Source organism: Sapajus apella, unplaced genomic scaffold (genome assembly GCF_009761245.1).
Source record: "Sapajus apella isolate SASKATOON/1434 unplaced genomic scaffold, GSC_monkey_1.0 scaffold25, whole genome shotgun sequence".
In the NCBI taxonomy this organism is placed as follows: Eukaryota; Metazoa; Chordata; class Mammalia; order Primates; family Cebidae; genus Sapajus; species Sapajus apella.
Genome location: NW_022436965.1, coordinates 8,915,347 through 8,931,727, shown reverse-complemented (window position 1 = coordinate 8,931,727; position 16,381 = coordinate 8,915,347). Strand labels below are relative to the sequence as shown.

The following is a 16,381-nucleotide window of genomic DNA, read 5'->3' as shown; positions in this document are numbered from 1 at the left end:
CTTGGCTCATGGGGGAGGGCAAAAGTGTTCTTTAGAACCTGATGTCCTTGGTCTGCCCCCATGGGAGGAGAGTCAGTTCCTGGCAGAAATCAACTTGAGAGCATGTTGTTTGAGAAGAGGGGACCTGGAAGGTGAAGAGCAAGATTACACTGAATGCTGAGTGATTACACATAAAAGATCTGGAAAGCAGCTTGACCACTGAGCTAGAAAATTCTCATCTTTTGCTGATGAAACAAGAGAAAAATGTGTCATTTATTTTTCCTGCAGAGCAGCCAGGAACTTACCAAATAAATAGAAAATAAATGGTAAAATGGGTGGCCAACTGAGTCCCAATTAAAGTGGGGCCAGTGCATCCTAGCGTGTGGAATTGTCCTCAGATTTTAACATTAGAATCAATTTTTGAACCAGATAGAAATTAGGCAGTATAAAAAAAAAAAACTCTGTTTATAATTTAGTAGCAGAGAGTAGCAAAGTGTTATTGAACAATTACATTTAAATGATTTGTAAAATGCACGTGAATTATTTCCAAAACAATGTGCCTCAGTTAAGGTACTTGAAGAGCTCCTCCTTGTAGTTCGGTGAAACGTCTTCCTTGCAATCTTGTTGGCTTTGATAATGGCTTAAGTAACTCTTGCATGTGTGGATTTAGGAGCAGTGCTTTGGCCTAGTGTAAATTATATTGTAATTAACGGTGACTATATTTTGAGGCTTTTCTTGACTCTGGGGCTTTGTTATTCAGTACTCTTTTCATTTCAAATGGCAATTTTTAAATCAGTTAACAAATCTTGCCCATGTTAACAAAACTGAGGAGGAAAGCATATTTTTCTGCAGCTATTCAAATTCATAGCTTTTCAGTGGTGCCTCTGCAGTAAGAAACCTGATGAAAGATGTGTAGAGCAATGACTAATTTTTTATTTTACTTTTGGCCTGTGTCTGATTGCTATCCCTGGCTCAGATCTGTGGGAGTTAGGATGGGACAAATAGCCCCCCAGTGGTTTGGCAGCCACGCTCAGCTGTTAAGATTAGAGTATATCATTAAGAAACCCTGTTTTCCAAAACAAGGGACAGTGGTGACTTTGTATTATGCCATGCATTATGCAGTGTATGTGGCATAATACCCTACAATGAATTATACCGTGATATTTTACTAGAATTCTGGGGGGAAATAAATTGAAGAGAGCAAATTATATCCTTTATCCAGGTGTGTGGGAGGAGCAGAAAATATTATGTCCTCACGCAGAAGATGGGTGTCTATGAGCATGACCTCTGAGAACCTTTTCAGATGCTGCAGGATAGAAAGGTCTCCGAGATGAGGACTTTAGCTAAGCAGAAGGCAGAAGCCTGGGGGGTGTGCTCCTAGATCACCTGCTCATATATTGATCTCCTACCCTATTCCCCCGTCTTGGAGATATGACAGATTATCCCTTAGTTCTTCCTTAAGACAAATGTAGCCTGGGGAAAGGGAAACCTCTGTAGTTATTTTGGTAAATTTTTTAATTGAATGATTTCATTTTTCCAATGGCAGCTTGCAGTTATACTTTTATTTGTGTGCTTGTTTACTTGAGGTCTGTCTTCCCTCCTAGACTAGGTAAGTTTCAAAAGGTTGGCAACCTCATGTGTTCACAACTATATATCCAGTATGCAGAAAAGTTCCTGACATATATTAAGGACTCCACAGATGCTTGGTATATGAATGAATAAAGGTGTGTTTGGCTGACCTACCACATGCCCTGTCTTATATGTGAGAAGATGCTGGGGAAGATATTTCTGTCCTCTGAACATTTGGAGGTTATCACATTAAGGATTTAAGGTTTATAAGGTCTTGGGTCTAATTCCCAAATCACCATTTATTTGGCATTTATAGTGAAAATTAATAATTTTGAGTATGGGATCATTGGTTGAATAAATTGACCATTAGAACTCTTTGCTTGTGACATACGGTAGTGGAACATAGGTTTGTGATACCTTGGCCAAAAAAAACCAAAAAACAAAAAAAGTAATCTTCATCACAATTTGCAGCTAAGAACCAAAACCTGAATTATGGGCACTTCTTAGCAGCAGGCCAGGATGGGGAATCATGAGATGCAGGTTGACCTATGGTTCTAAACTTACTCAGTGAATGATCTTAGGTAAGGTACTTCCTCCTGCAGCCTGTTTCCTTTGCAGCTGAGTGGATTTCAGGGATCTCTTCCAGCTCAGAAATTCTGTGCGCTGTTTGACAGAACCTTGAACTAAAACCTGTTGGTACGGAGCTTTAGTGGTTAAGAACAAGAGCTCTGAGCATCGCATGTGCTTGGGTTCATGTCCCAGCTCTGTCAACTGATGTCAGGCTCTCACTCAACCTCTCTGAATCTCCTCTGTGAAATGGGGATAGTGATTCCTACGTGCTAAAGTTAGGAGGTTTAAATAAAGGTTTGCACTAAAATTGCTTAGCACAGAGCCTGGCCCAGAATAAAGAATAAATATTCAAAAAATTTAGAAGTTAGTTGTCATTATTTCTATCTTAAAGATATTTATGTCCTGACTTATTTTAAGTGCCTCGCCCGTAGAACTGGGATGGTTTTTCATCTTCAAGTTGCACGGTATGCTCACAATGGACAGGTGGTCATTTAATTTATCAAAAGGCAAGCTTTGGTGTGACTTCATGATGTTGACAGACAAATGCCTCCCGCACCTTGTTTCAAGTTGGTTTCCTGGCGTTGCTCCTCTGAGCTCCTGAGAGACATCAGTATGTCCCTCTCTGAGTGGTTGCATGTCCCTCTTCAGATGAAACCCTTCATAAGCACAACCATGCCAGTGTGTGAGAGAGTTTCTGGCCCTGAGCAGGCATAGTTCCTCCAGCCTGGTTTTGTATAAATTCACTAGAAACAGAATTTGTCTGAAGACTACGTAGGAAATGAAAGTAAACGCCTGCCCCCTGTTAAACCAGGCCCCATGGAATAACGCACAATACCCAAAAGTCTATGTGGCATTGTCACTTGTGCTGGCAAAGGGCCTTTGCCCCTGCAGGTTGGGACGGTGGCCATGGAGCAAATGGTGTGCTGGCCCTTCCTTTTACAAAGGTGTGGACACTCTTAAGTGCCAAGGCTGTGGGCGGGGTCCCCTGGGCCGGTGCTTCTCTGATTCCCTGTCATTGTAAGGTTCTCTTTTCTCCCTGAAGTGTTCTGACTGCCTTCTCTCTACCCCAACCCCATTTTTTTGTTTGTTTATTTTGATTTTCTACTGCTCTCTGATTGGATCCTCCACAGGAACGCTTTGGGGTAAATATGTTCAATTATCTTTGAAGTAAAAGATAGAAGGAATGAGTTGGAGGAGTGAGAAAGTATGCTTGGGAGGGAGGGGCTTACGCATTGGGGAAAACGTGGTCAGTTCTTACTTAAATCCAAGAGATCAAAATTAGGAGTCACCAAGCCTCCTTGAGAAGCCATTATTCTTACGGGTTTGGATATGTATTAGGCTCATATGTTGCCTCTTTTTGATATGTAGACAGATGAGCCTAATCCAGTGAAATAATTTATAAAATACACCAAAGCCCCTGGATGCTAAAGACCGTGTCAGTGCAATGATTTTGGATTATTTCTATTCAGATCTAGGATTGAATAAAAGTAACTTGTAGGTCGTGGCCTATAATCATTAAAAGAGTCTTAAAATAAACATTTTGAGCAAAGTCAGCATTCCTCCACTTTGATTAAATATCTTTTGATCTTGCTTTCTGTGAAAGAGTAGAGGGACTTGCATCTCCCTGTTGGGGGTGGGGTAGGTATGGCAGGAAGGTAGAGGGGAAAAGCAGGCAGAAGCCCTTGCAGTTCCCACCTGATGTTGTGGGCCCCATTTCCTCAGACTGTTGGTGTAACAGTCATCTGGGTCAACACGAGGAAAGAGGGTGAGCCTGACTCCACTGTTTGCAGTCTTGTTTTACAACTTTTGTGTGTTTTATAAATGACAATTATTTGAATTGAATGCAAAGATTTCAGGGGATGAACAGGTAAGAAAGAGAAATGGAAGTTGATTTATTCATTTCATTCCTAAAAGTAACAAGAGAAACATATTTTCTCTATTGGGAGTAACCTTTCTAAGTGGCTGAGTAGGGAGGGTCATTGGCTGTAGGGCTGGGATAAAGGCAGCTGGGCCTGCAGTTGGGCCTCCTCCAGCCGCGTGAGTCTCTGCAGACTGTGCTACGTGCACACTGTCTGCACTGGAAGGGCCTGCGGGAAGAGCCAGCCGCACAGAGGTACTGGGGTGTGAGCCAAGGTCCTGGCTAGAAGCCTGCATAAGATGCTTTCTCTGGAACATGTGGACCAGCGAGGGTGTCATGTCTGCCACCACCCTGCCTCAGCTGGCTGTCTCCTGCACTAATGAACTGTGCAGTGGTGACAAACCTACATTAAGTCACGTGCCCTGATGAGACTTGCTCTCAACTGTGGGTTCATCAATTCAGCAAATATCACTTGAAAACCTTGTTGTTGGGCAAGCACTGGATTAGGCACAGTGGGGATCTGAGGTGGGCTGCTGCTCCTGTTGCCCAGTTGACTGACGCATCTTCCATCTTCATTGTGCGGGTGTGGTAATTGGCAGCATTAGACTGGCGGTTAGGGAAGGAAGTGTTGATTAACATATGTGCATGGAGGCCTCTGTGTGCCTGTATATTCCTCCGTGTGTGTATATAGAGTGGGTACGTGCATGTGTGGGTGTTTATGCATGTGGATGTGTGTTTATGCGTGCACACTGGGAAGTGATTTGAGAATATTCCTGAAGCATTTTTTGTAGGATGTCCCTGGAGTCAAATCTGACTCAGTTTCTGGCTTCTTGCCGACATCTCTCCCATATATCTCTTCCCTTTTAGCCTGTTTTTACTAATGCCATAGTTTGAATGTCACTTTTATTTCTCCCTCCCCCCCACCCCGATTCCATCTGATTCCCTGGGGGCTCTCCCCTGCAGAACCAACAAAGGACGGGACATCAAGACCATCAAGTCTCTGCGGGTGCTCCGGGTTCTAAGGCCACTGAAAACCATCAAGCGCTTGCCCAAGCTCAAGGTAGTGTTTACAGAGTTCATTCCCATCAAATCCCCTCCTCCGGTCATCTCTCTTTAGCCATGGCTGGCCTGCTTTTGGAGAATTTGTTCTGGGAATATTTCTTTTCCTCTTTAGTTTCAAAGGAAAATTACCAACATCCCAAGAAATCTGTAAGAAAGCTTTGCCTCTTTAGTCCAGACCTAGGTGGTATCTACTCTCCCGTGTGACATGTCATCCAAGAGGGAACCCTGTGTGGCTTTGTCCTGGGGCCTCCTGTGTCCCCAACGCAGACCCAGAACACCAGAATGGAAGCAACGGGGGCCCCTGTGTGTGTTGTGGTCTGCATATTACTTAAGGCCAAGTATGCAGGGACATTTCCTCTTCTCATAACTCTGGAGTAGGAGAAGCTCTTCTAGCCCTTCCTTTCATAATTTTGAGGCACAGATAGTTCAGTAACTTGTCCAAGGTCGTGCAGTCCACTTTTGGCAGAGGCAGAGAAGAAATGGGGAAGTAAGCTGACATGAATTAAGTTCTTTCTATTGCCAGGACCTTTACTAGAAGTCTTACCCAGATTTCTCCTTGTCTAATACTCTCCCTGCTCACCTCCCCTGGGGCCCTACCTTCCACAAGCCTTTCTGCCTCTCAGGAAGGCTTCCTGTGCCTTATCACACAAGTCTGCTAGCCTGTTAAACCTGCCTCCCCTACCCCACATGCCTTGCTGTTAATGGAAGCTGAGGCTCCATGGAAGGAAAGTTCTTTTTCCCTGAATTCCTGTGAATGAAAGCAAGCCACTGCCAGGGAGAGGACCAGAGCTCCTGGTTTCCAGCCACAAAGTCTTTCTGCTGCTCAGGCTACACAGCCAGCGAAGCCCCATCTTCAGGGGCTACACCAGAATACTTCCCAGCAAGCAGATGCAATTCCCTCACTGCACATCACATGGAATCATGCAGCCCTGCTCAAGGTGTGCGCCATAGGCCACCTGCATCAGGATCACCTGGGTACTTCTTAAAATCCAGTTTGCTGGCCACCGAAACACAACAGAGCTAGACTCCCTGTAGGAGGGGCTTGGAATGTGCCTCCTAAACCGGCTTCCCAAGTGACTCTTAGCATATCAGTGTAGTTTGAGAACCCCTGTCAACATTAAAAGGAACCCACTTAAGTGCCAGGCTCAGCTCTGGGACTTAGGAGCTGTATGACCCAGGGCAAATTATTCTTTGACTTTCTTTCACATGGGAAATGGGGACACTTTGTAACTCACACATCCGTGGTGTGGATAAAATGAACTGACATGAGTGGTCTCTGTTAGAAAACTCAACAGTTCCTCTGGAATGCCTGGGGCTGCTCTCCCAAGCCAGCCACGGAGGACACAGCTGGGGGAGGGTCTTGTGCACTGGACTCTCTCTTGCTTCCCAGTTCCCACTTCCTATTGGATTCTCATCACCTCGGATACTCTTTGCCCACCCCTACCCCCACCCCCTTCAGGCCTCATAGTACTGCTTCCCCTTTCAGCCATTTGACTCTGCAGAAAGGGGGCAAAACTAACTAGGGTTTTTTGTTTGTTTTTGAGACGGAGTTTTGCTTTTGTTGCCCAGGCCGGAGTGCAATGGCGCGATCTCGGCTCACCACAACCTCCGCCTCCCCGTTCAAGTGATTCTCCTGCCTCAGCCTCCCTAGTAGCTGGGATTACAGGCATGCACCGCCACACCCAGCTAATTTTTTTTTTTTTTAAAGTAGAGATGGGGTTTCTCCATGTTGGTCAGGCTGATCTCGAGCTCCCGACCTCAGGTGATCTGCCCTACTTGGCTTCCCAAAGTTCTGGGATTACAGCTGTGAACCACCATACCCAATCACTAACTAGGTTTATGAAACAGAAGAAAAGTCACTTCTGAGAGGCCCCGATCTGACTGAAACGTGGCTACCTCAGAGCCCAGGGCCCTGGCCCACCACATGGGCTCCCAGAGAGAGACACCCACGCTCCCAAGGAAGTGGCCTAGCTGACTGCTCTCCTTCGAGGCTACCTGCCTTCCCCGCTGGAGGAGGCCCTTCTCACAGTGTCACCTGTTTCTTACCACCTTCCTGCCTGACGACAGCCCAGTTCGGCACCCACCCATAAATACTCACTGGGTTCTGCCTCACACCCCACAGAGTGTGGCCAGGCTCCCTGGGACCCTGATGCTGATCAGTGTTGTCAGTGCTCCTGCAGGGGAGGGTTCAGTGGGCCTCAGGGAGAGTGCAGACAGGCTTGATGAGATGAGTTAATAGGCTAGAGAAAGCACCCTGCAACCTTACTTAATTCGGTTAAATTATGAAGGCTAGCTCCTCGCTCTGCAGCTCCATAACCTGAGGGAGACATAGGTGGCTCTGATGACTACACAGGGCTGCATGTCACTCGCATTCCCCGCAGTGTTGAACTAATGAAACCAGCAGTGCTTCACCCAGTGCTGCAAAGCAGCAGCTGCACAAATGTGGCACCACCGTGGGCCTAGACTGTCCTGTGAGCTAAACCTAAAACCTAGAAAATAACCTAAAAATGACCCACAACGTGTTGAATTCCCATGAAACTCCTCAAAGCTTAGGGCCTGGAGTGAAGGTCTCTGGAGGTCTGTGGCCTTTTAACCAAAGTCTAAGTCTCTGGTTCTATCTGCCCAGCCTCCCCGTCTCTAAAAGAAGTTGTATATGGGTCTTTCCCACATTACTCCTGTTGGTCTTCATCCCAAATGCAGCACCTTCACTAGAGAACATTTACATGAAGTTCTGAAATAATCATAAATGTATAAACTTGCGTATTAGTGAAATGAACAAAGATGATAGCGTACTATTACCGATCCTTTTAGAAAGGTAAGGAGAAAACAACACGTAATTCATATATAAATCAACTCCAAGAATGTCACCGAATAAAGCACAAGCTATTTAAAGACTAAATTGGGCTAAATAATCTCAAAGATCCTTTTCAGCTGTACACTTCTGTGCTTCACACTAAGCGGAGTACCCGTCCCAGGATCTCACAGAGGACCTCATTCCTTGCTTGATAGCATCTGGTTTCTACTGCTTTGGGTCTGCGTTCAGATTCAGAGCATGTGCTCCCATCCCAGGTGGGAGGACCTTGCAGCCATAACCAGCTTAGAAGCCAGACCTTAATCTCATGAGCATCCCCTCACCTGTTAGCAGGGAGCTCTCTCCTTCTTAGCGGGGCTGGGTGGTGGTGGTGTGGCCAGCTCAGCTCTAGGCAAGGGTGGAGGCCATCACGGGTTCACGCAGCAGGGCTCTTTGCTCTGTCCACAGGCTGTCTTCGACTGCGTGGTGACCTCCTTGAAGAATGTCTTCAACATACTCATTGTCTACAAGCTCTTCATGTTCATCTTTGCTGTCATCGCAGTTCAGCTCTTCAAGGGAAAGTTCTTTTATTGCACAGACAGTTCCAAGGACACAGAGAAGGAGTGCATGTAAGTACCACCAGCCGCCAGCACATCCGGCTTGATTTTGCTGAAGCATGTCCTGATGAGCCAACTCCGCCCCCACAGGTCCACCCTCCTTCCTTTCTATCCGGCCCATCTCCACTCTTCTTTTAGCAAAAAGACAAAGCAGGGAATCCATAAACTTTTTATTGAGCACCTCTTTTGTGGCAGACATGAAAACCTGAGTGTAAAATGTCTCATACCATGACATTTTACATCTGGTTTTCATTTTAAACCCCTATAGCGAGCTATTGAAGTGAGTTTTATTTGCATATTACACAAATGGTAGCTAAGACTCAGAATGTTTAAGCAAGTTGCTCCAGGTTACAAAGCCACTACTAAAAAGGTTAGGATTTAATCCCGTATCTCTTGGGCATCAGATCCCGTTTTTGCTCCATGGCAGAAATACCTGCCTTTAATAAAACTCCTTTTGCCTTACACATGTATGATGGTCATTATTACCCCACGTTATTGCGATCTGTAGAATGTGCTGACTCTTCCGTGAGCCATAGTAAGAAGGCCCTCTTTCATTTCTGCTCTGGTTTTAGAGGCAACTATGTAGATCATGAGAAAAATAAGATGGAGGTGAAGGGCCGGGAATGGAAGCGCCACGAATTCCACTATGACAACATTATCTGGGCCCTGCTGACCCTCTTCACCGTCTCCACAGGGGAAGGATGGCCTCAGTGAGTGATTGTTTGCATGCTCATTTGTGACTGTGATAGGACTCCGTGGTTGCCTTGAGAAGCTGACTCAAGATGAACAAGGCTCACCCTTGGTTATTATATCAGGGAAAGTAAGGCGTTTTGAGAAGGTGAGACAGGCAGAAAAGAGGAAGAATGAAAACCCTCCAGGCACAAATGGAGAAGGGGATGACAACATCTGGGAAATATTTGAAACTCTTAATGTTGTAGCCAATAATTGAGGAGTTGAGTGGAGCCATCTGACTTCCGTGGAACAAATGAGTTTTGAACAGCCCTCTACCCATAAGGAGGGTCCCTGAGAGCTGTTACAGACAGATTTATCCTCCAGGAAGTCCCCGCACTTGAGAGCCTGGGGACTGAGGGTTAAGAATGAGTTGGCAAAACCCAAAGACACTTCCTGTCCTCATGAAGACCACAGAATGCAGGTCTTATGCTGCCCACAGCTGAAAGCTAATTTTTCAGAGACTTAGCAATGATTAAGACACGCCTTTCTGGTGGCAGCAGGTTCTAGTTGGCAGCAAAATGTTAAATGGAAATCTAGGAGTCTCTTTGTATTGAACATGACAACCTAAACGATAAAATGATGTCCCTCTGTTGCTGAGGAGTTGAGTGCATGATGGAACAGAGGCTAGAAAGAGAAGCAGATTGTTGGCAGCAGGATATGACAACTTGGGTTTGGACTCAAAAAAGTTAATGGAGGATCTGCAGAGTCAAAGAAGTCAGATGAACAATTATAATAGGTGCCACATTTCCTAACAAAGCCAAGACCGTCATCCACCATCTGTGCCCCTCATTCTGTCCCCACAGAGTTCTGCAGCACTCCGTAGATGTGACAGAGGAAGACCGAGGCCCAAGCCGCAGCAACCGCATGGAGATGTCGATCTTTTATGTGGTCTACTTCGTGGTCTTCCCTTTCTTCTTTGTCAATATCTTTGTGGCTCTCATCATCATCACCTTCCAGGAGCAAGGGGATAAGATGATGGAGGAGTGCAGCCTGGAGAAGAACGAGGTAATAACAATTGGTCTAAAGTGGGGGGCTGCAGGGGCTCCAGGAAGGATTCCTGGGCCCGCAATGTAAGGAAGGAAGACTGCATTTTCTTAAGAATTATAGAGAGAAGAGGGGAAAAGTAATTATTCAGCCATTAAATAAACATTTTTTCCGAGCACTGTTTAAGGCCCAGGTATGAGGCGCGGATATCTGGAAGATACGTAAGATGTTTAGGAGGCGGTCTTTACCTTTGTGTTTGCATAGTCTAGAAAACAGAGAAGTGTGTCACAATAATAACATCAAATACCTGCTTCTCTGACTGTGACCTTCCTTGGGCGTATTCGTTGTAAGGGCAGGGAATGTGTCTTATCGCAACTTTTCTAGCAACGGGCATAGTTCTGGCACATGGTAAGGTTTCAGAGCTTTTTAAATTTTTCTTTTTTTTTTTTTTTTTTTTTTAGTGATAGAACTGAACTAGAAACTGTTAGGGACTATAAGAGAACGATGACATAAAGTGCCATAGAAATACCTAGGTAGGTAGATCTTTACTTCTGACCTAGTGCATCAAGGAAGGCTTCCTGCCGAAATAGCTCAGCCGCATGCTGTGTAAAGGACTATAACCATGAAGCCTTTACTCCATGTGAAACACCTCCAGTTCTGTGTACTTCTTTAAGGCGATGCCATGTCTATAGTTTTGTCCAGGTGACCCCAGTTGCCATCTTTACTTGCCCAGCCCTGCCCTCTTTCTCACTCACCGTCCTCCACTTCTGGGCATGGAACACAGCCTGCCACAGTGCAAGGGCTAAGAGATTTGAACCTGCACTAATAACCGTGGCTTTCTCGCAGAGGGCGTGCATCGACTTCGCCATCAGTGCCAAACCTCTCACCCGCTACATGCCGCAGAACAGGCACACCTTCCAGTACCGCGTGTGGCACTTTGTGGTGTCCCCGTCCTTCGAGTACACCATTATGGCCATGATCGCTTTGAACACCGTCGTGCTGATGATGAAGGTGAGACGAGACGCACGAGCCCCGGCTGAGCCCCAGCACTATTTCCTTCCTAGGGCAACTGGGAAGACACCCCGACGTCCTAGCCTGTCACTGCTTTACCTACTTTTCCATCATGGAATCCTTTTGTGATTTTGTTTTGTTCAACAGCCCAATCTCTGGGGATTTGGGAGTCCACTGACCAAAATGCAGTGAAGCCTATAGTAGCCATCCAGGGGCTCGCGAGACCTGAGATGGGAATGGGAGGCAGCTTCAGACAAGTGTGGAAAAGTCAGGAGACAGAGATCGCCATCATGGGGTCTAAAGGAGCCTTGGAGTATTCGGAGAGGCTCATCCTATTTAATACTAAATGACTAACTCCAGTAACTCACTCTAGAAAATGTTATGGCCGGGCGCGGTGGCTCACGCTTGTAATCCCAGCACTTTGGGAGGCTGAGGTAGGCGGATCACGAGGTCAGGAGTTTGAGACCAGCCTGACCAACATGGTGAAACCCCATCTCTACTAAAAATACAAAATTTAGCCTGGTGTGGTGGCATGCATCTGTCATCCCAGCTACTCGGGAGGCTGCAGCAGGAGAATTGCTTGAACCCGGGAGGCAGAGGTTGCAGTGAGCTGAGATCACACCACTGCACTCTAGCCTGGGTGACAAGAGCAAGACTCCATCTCAAAAAAATAAAAAAAGAAAAGAAAACATTTCTACATTTCTTCCCTGCCCACCCTCATCTCTAGGAAGACGGGCTGTTTTGCTGTTAAGTCATCTAGGTGGGGTGTGGGCCTGTGTTTCCTTTGTTGTGTTGCATAGAATATGTAGTTCTCCTCTCCAGCCTCGAAGTCCATCTCTCTTCCTGCACCACACACCAGAGTGTCCCACAGGGCAGGAATGAGAGATGGCCAGCCTCGGTGACGTGCATTCCCCCTCTTACCTTAAGGCTGTGATTCTTCCTCTCTCCTTTTCTCTTCCTGGCAGTATTACTCTGCTCCTTGTACCTATGAGCTGGCGCTGAAGTACCTGAATATTGCCTTCACCATGGTGTTTTCCCTGGAATGCGTCCTGAAGGTCATCGCTTTTGGCTTTTTGGTACGTTGCTGAATCCTTCCCAGCACCGGGCTTTCTCTTTCTGTTGGGTGCCTTCTCAGCCTGTGTTGAAAGGGAGGTGGTTACTGCTATTCCAAAAATCACCCATCTAGATGTGGGCTCATTTTGTCAGCTAAATAAACTACCGTAGAGACAAGACGATGTGTGAGCAAGTTGGGAGAAAGGGCAAAGGAAACCACGTCCCAGGTTCATGCTCATGGAGCCATCAGCGCTCGTGCTGTGAAATTTCTGTCAGCAGTCCAGAGGTGGCCATCACTGGATTTTACCAGAACTGCAATTTATGTGTAGATGAAGGAGCCAGCCAAAGCTTGGACTAATAAACTTTGACTGCTTATTTACCAGTAAAAGTTGTAATAGTTTTATAACACAAATGGGAAAGTACCTATCCCTCTTAGCCTCAAACATAGCAAATAATACATTTTACCTATTAGTCCTTCTGCCATTGTAACATGAAGAGTAATTTCTGCCAGAGGGACTGTAAGAGATTCTTGGACCAGCATTGTAAGGAAGGACTGCATTTCTTAACTTGACTAAGAATTATAGAGAGAAGATGGGAAAAGTAATTATTCAGCCATTAAACAAACATTTTTCTGAGCACTGTTTAAGGCCAAGGTATGAGGCACAGAGATCCGGAAGATGTATGTAAGGTGTTTAAGATGCAGTCTTTACCTTTGTGTGTGCATAGGCTAGAAAACAAAGATGTGTGCCACAATAATTATTACTTATGCCTATAAAGACTAACGACCTTTAAGTGTGTGTGTGCATGTGTGTGTGTGTGTTTGTGGGGTGCAAGGGGAAGGATCCTGGAATTAAGTTGGAGGGGGTTTGGGGATGATGAATTTTTCTGGCATGAGCCTTCTTTTTTCTTCTCCTCAACTACTATTAATAATTGTTTGGAAAATTCTTGCATCTGTTCTCAAGAGTGTCAAGAAAACCTAGCCCTTTGCTTCAGTGTCCTGTAAACGAGATAATCCCCTCTGCCACCCTCCCTCCACCTTGCTTCAGTGTGTGCAGCGAGTTCACTGGGATGCAAGCCCATGTGACAGCTGTTTCGCACTTTTAGGGTGTGAGCTATCATTTCTAATTACGTGTGTATACGGCTTTCTCGGCAAGAAGGAGAACTTTGCTCGTTATCTGAATCAGTGTTTGTCTGCTAGCAGCTTTAGCAGGGACTCTGGGCTGACTTGGATAATTGTGAGTGGTGACTGCGAGGGCTGCCTTTGGCCTCCCAGGGGTTCTTTGAAAAACTATTAATTTGATCATTTTGGGTGGAGAGTTTAAGGGAACCAATTGCAGGTGGCTGCATTGTGTTTGCCTGACTCTCTTTTGAGTGTTTTGAGACTTGGGGAAGTAAAAAAGTAGAAGAAACTACCACCAACAAAGATGCCTTTATAAGACAGTCTAGCCCTGACAAGAGGAGCTGAGAGAGAGGGAGAAGCCAGCACCACAGCAGGGAAAGTTTTTCTATGCGTGTTGATTACTTGTGTGTGGTGTTGACATTGTCTGTGACTTAAGTCCCATTATATGTCTAATTATGGTGAGTGCTGAATATATACTCACAGCCTTAACTAAATTCAGCCCTCGAAGCCTGCCTCCTTCCCACCCTACGCCCATGTTTTCATTCATGGTCTAGAGGCATTTTCACACCATAAAAGGTACCACTAATTCCGGTAAGTCTTTACATTGTTAACGCACTCTAAGCTGTCAGACTATCCTAATATATACTATTTCATTAGACCTTCTCAATGACTCTGAAATAGCCAAGGCAGACGTCACTGTCATAATTGCCATTATTATTGTTATTTTAAATGAGGAAATTGAAATGCAGAAAAATTGTCTATATTCTTAAAGATTACACAGTGAAAGGCAATAGAACTGCAAGGCAGAATGGGAATAAAAAGGGAAGAGAAAAAGAGGGAAGGATGTAACATACATTGGTTGCCTATTAAGAACCAAATGCTTTACATATTGTAGATAAGCATTCTTATTTTCGTTTATGGATGTGCCGGAGCTCAGAAAGATTGAATAGTTTGGCCAAGGTTAGTAAGAGGTAGAGCCAGGATTCAGACCCTGTTCTATCTGACTTCAAAGCTCACAATAATCTATTAGTCTACATTACACTATACTAGTGTGTGCCACATACCACTGTGTGCTAGCCTGTACCACAGCATGCTCTTCTGTATCGTAAAGCATCCTTCCCTGGAATCCAGAGCTTCTGGTTCTCTGAGACCTAGATCCATGCACCAAGATTTAAGAAGAATTAAAACCAAGAATTAGGAAGTTCACCCCAGGTTGGACAATAGGAGAGCCCTGAGAATTGAGGGGTTCGGAGACTTAGTTTAGCTCTACCACCGATAGACTAAATATTCTAACGGAAAGTGAGTTTATGAAACTGTGTGCTTCAGTTTCTCCACATGCCCCCTAGGTACATGTGGCTTTGGAATAAGCCCTCTCTCAGCCTCGTTTTCTCATGCATAAAATAAGGATAACAGTAGCCACCTTAGCTGCTTTGTTGTAGGTATCCAATTAAATGACATTCATAAGGTTCTCAGTGGATGCTCATTAAATGTAACTCCTGTCTTCCTACACTCCTTTCCTCTCTTCATTGAATATTTTCCCCTCACTCCTCTTGCCAACTCTTCCATTCAGGACTCTACAAACCTGGGGTACTTGTCACTCCCTGCCTCTAGGTTCCGTGAGATGAATAAATCAGTTGAAAGATGGCCAAAGCCCTGGTCTAGCATCTGGCTCATGTCGTAGGAATGCAGTGATGCTAGTTTTGAGGCTGGGAAGGGGTGTACTTCTGCACTGCTCTGAGAGTCTCTTGTTTTTTATTCCAAGGATAGAATAAAATAATCCATTGTCCTGTGGTCTTGCTGAAGATCTCAATTACAGATGTTTGAAATTTTCTCCTCCTTGTACTTTCTTTGTCTTCTCTGGATTTCTGCAGTCTGTTGATTTTAATCTCTGCTTTCTGTGTTACAGACCGCCCTTAAATGTCGCAGGGGCAAGCAAGTGAATTTTTTTGAGATGTGCGTGTCCTGTTTGTTTGTATGTTTGTTTTTAAAGGAGAATAGTCTAAGGTCTGTGTTCATCTGAGCCTAGGAGATGGATGCATAGTCTTCCCTCTTCTGTGAAATGGAGTGTTATCTGGTTGGTGGATTTTCCAGGCTCTTTATGTCACCTTCAGCCCACTCATTTTATTACTGCTTCCTTGTACTTAGCTACATCTCCTCAGAAGCTGTAACAGCAGAGAAGGAGGGGAAAGATGAAGTCTGTTCATCCTATTACCAATCAGTAGTTGGTTTGAAAAGGCTCAATGGAGTTAGAAGGAGATTTTCAGCACATCTGTAACCTTTAGTCACTTATGACTTGGGTCACCTTTGTTGACAGTTGTAAGTCAGACTGTATTTTATAGGGCACTTGATACAATATAAATAATTTAAAAGTTATAGCTGTAGGACCATGGCAGTGGTTTCACAGGTACAAATGTATCCCAAACTCAAGATATATACATTAAATATGGATAGCTTTTTGTCAATTGTGCCTCCATAAAGAGATTTTTAAATAAATACATAAATATTTGTTAAAAATAAAAATTGGAAAAAAAAAAACCTCTTTTTTTTACATATGAGCTTTTGGTGACAGTTTCAAAAATAAAGTCTTCAAATAGTGATGGAACTGCTTTCCAAATGAGAAATTCCCAGATTAGTAAAGGAGAAATGGCATCTCTGGTTACAAATGGGAAACTGAAGCCAAAGTAAGAGTGAACTTATGCATGAATTGACAAGTTTTATTTCCAAGTGACAAACAAAGTTATATAATGGAAGATGTCATTTGTCCTTTTTTTTTTTCTTTCCTTTTTCTGATGTTCCTATGACTGAATTCAATTCGGCAGAACTATTTCCGAGACACCTGGAATATCTTTGACTTCATCACCGTGATTGGCAGTATCACAGAAATTATCCTGACAGACAGCAAGGTGAATGGCTTATACGATCCATGTCTGTAAGCTTGGTCCTGGAGCAGCATTTTAAAAACTCCTCTGTACATGCAGTCCATTTTTAACCCACCACAGCACATGGGTACCCCCTAAGTGTTGGGAATGTACTCC

At 44.7% G+C, this 16,381-nt stretch overlaps 1 protein-coding gene across 8 annotated transcripts in view; it reads left to right on the top strand.

Moving 5' to 3' along the window:
* Nucleotides 1–16,381, top strand: part of CACNA1E (calcium voltage-gated channel subunit alpha1 E) — a 502,806-nt gene that overhangs the window by 443,410 nt on the left and 43,015 nt on the right. For 7 of the 8 annotated variants that reach the window (XM_032291227.1, XM_032291222.1, XM_032291225.1 and 4 more), the window contains 8 exons: nt 3,249–3,260; nt 4,940–5,036; nt 8,298–8,458; nt 9,019–9,156; nt 9,982–10,183; nt 11,009–11,173; nt 12,139–12,249; nt 16,166–16,249. In XM_032291227.1, coding sequence (XP_032147118.1) covers nt 3,249–3,260; nt 4,940–5,036; nt 8,298–8,458; nt 9,019–9,156; nt 9,982–10,183; nt 11,009–11,173; nt 12,139–12,249; nt 16,166–16,249 — 970 coding nt within the window. The remainder of the gene's footprint in view (nt 1–3,248; nt 3,261–4,939; nt 5,037–8,297; nt 8,459–9,018; nt 9,157–9,981; nt 10,184–11,008; nt 11,174–12,138; nt 12,250–16,165; nt 16,250–16,381) is intronic. The other variant, XM_032291223.1, reaches the window with a different exon arrangement.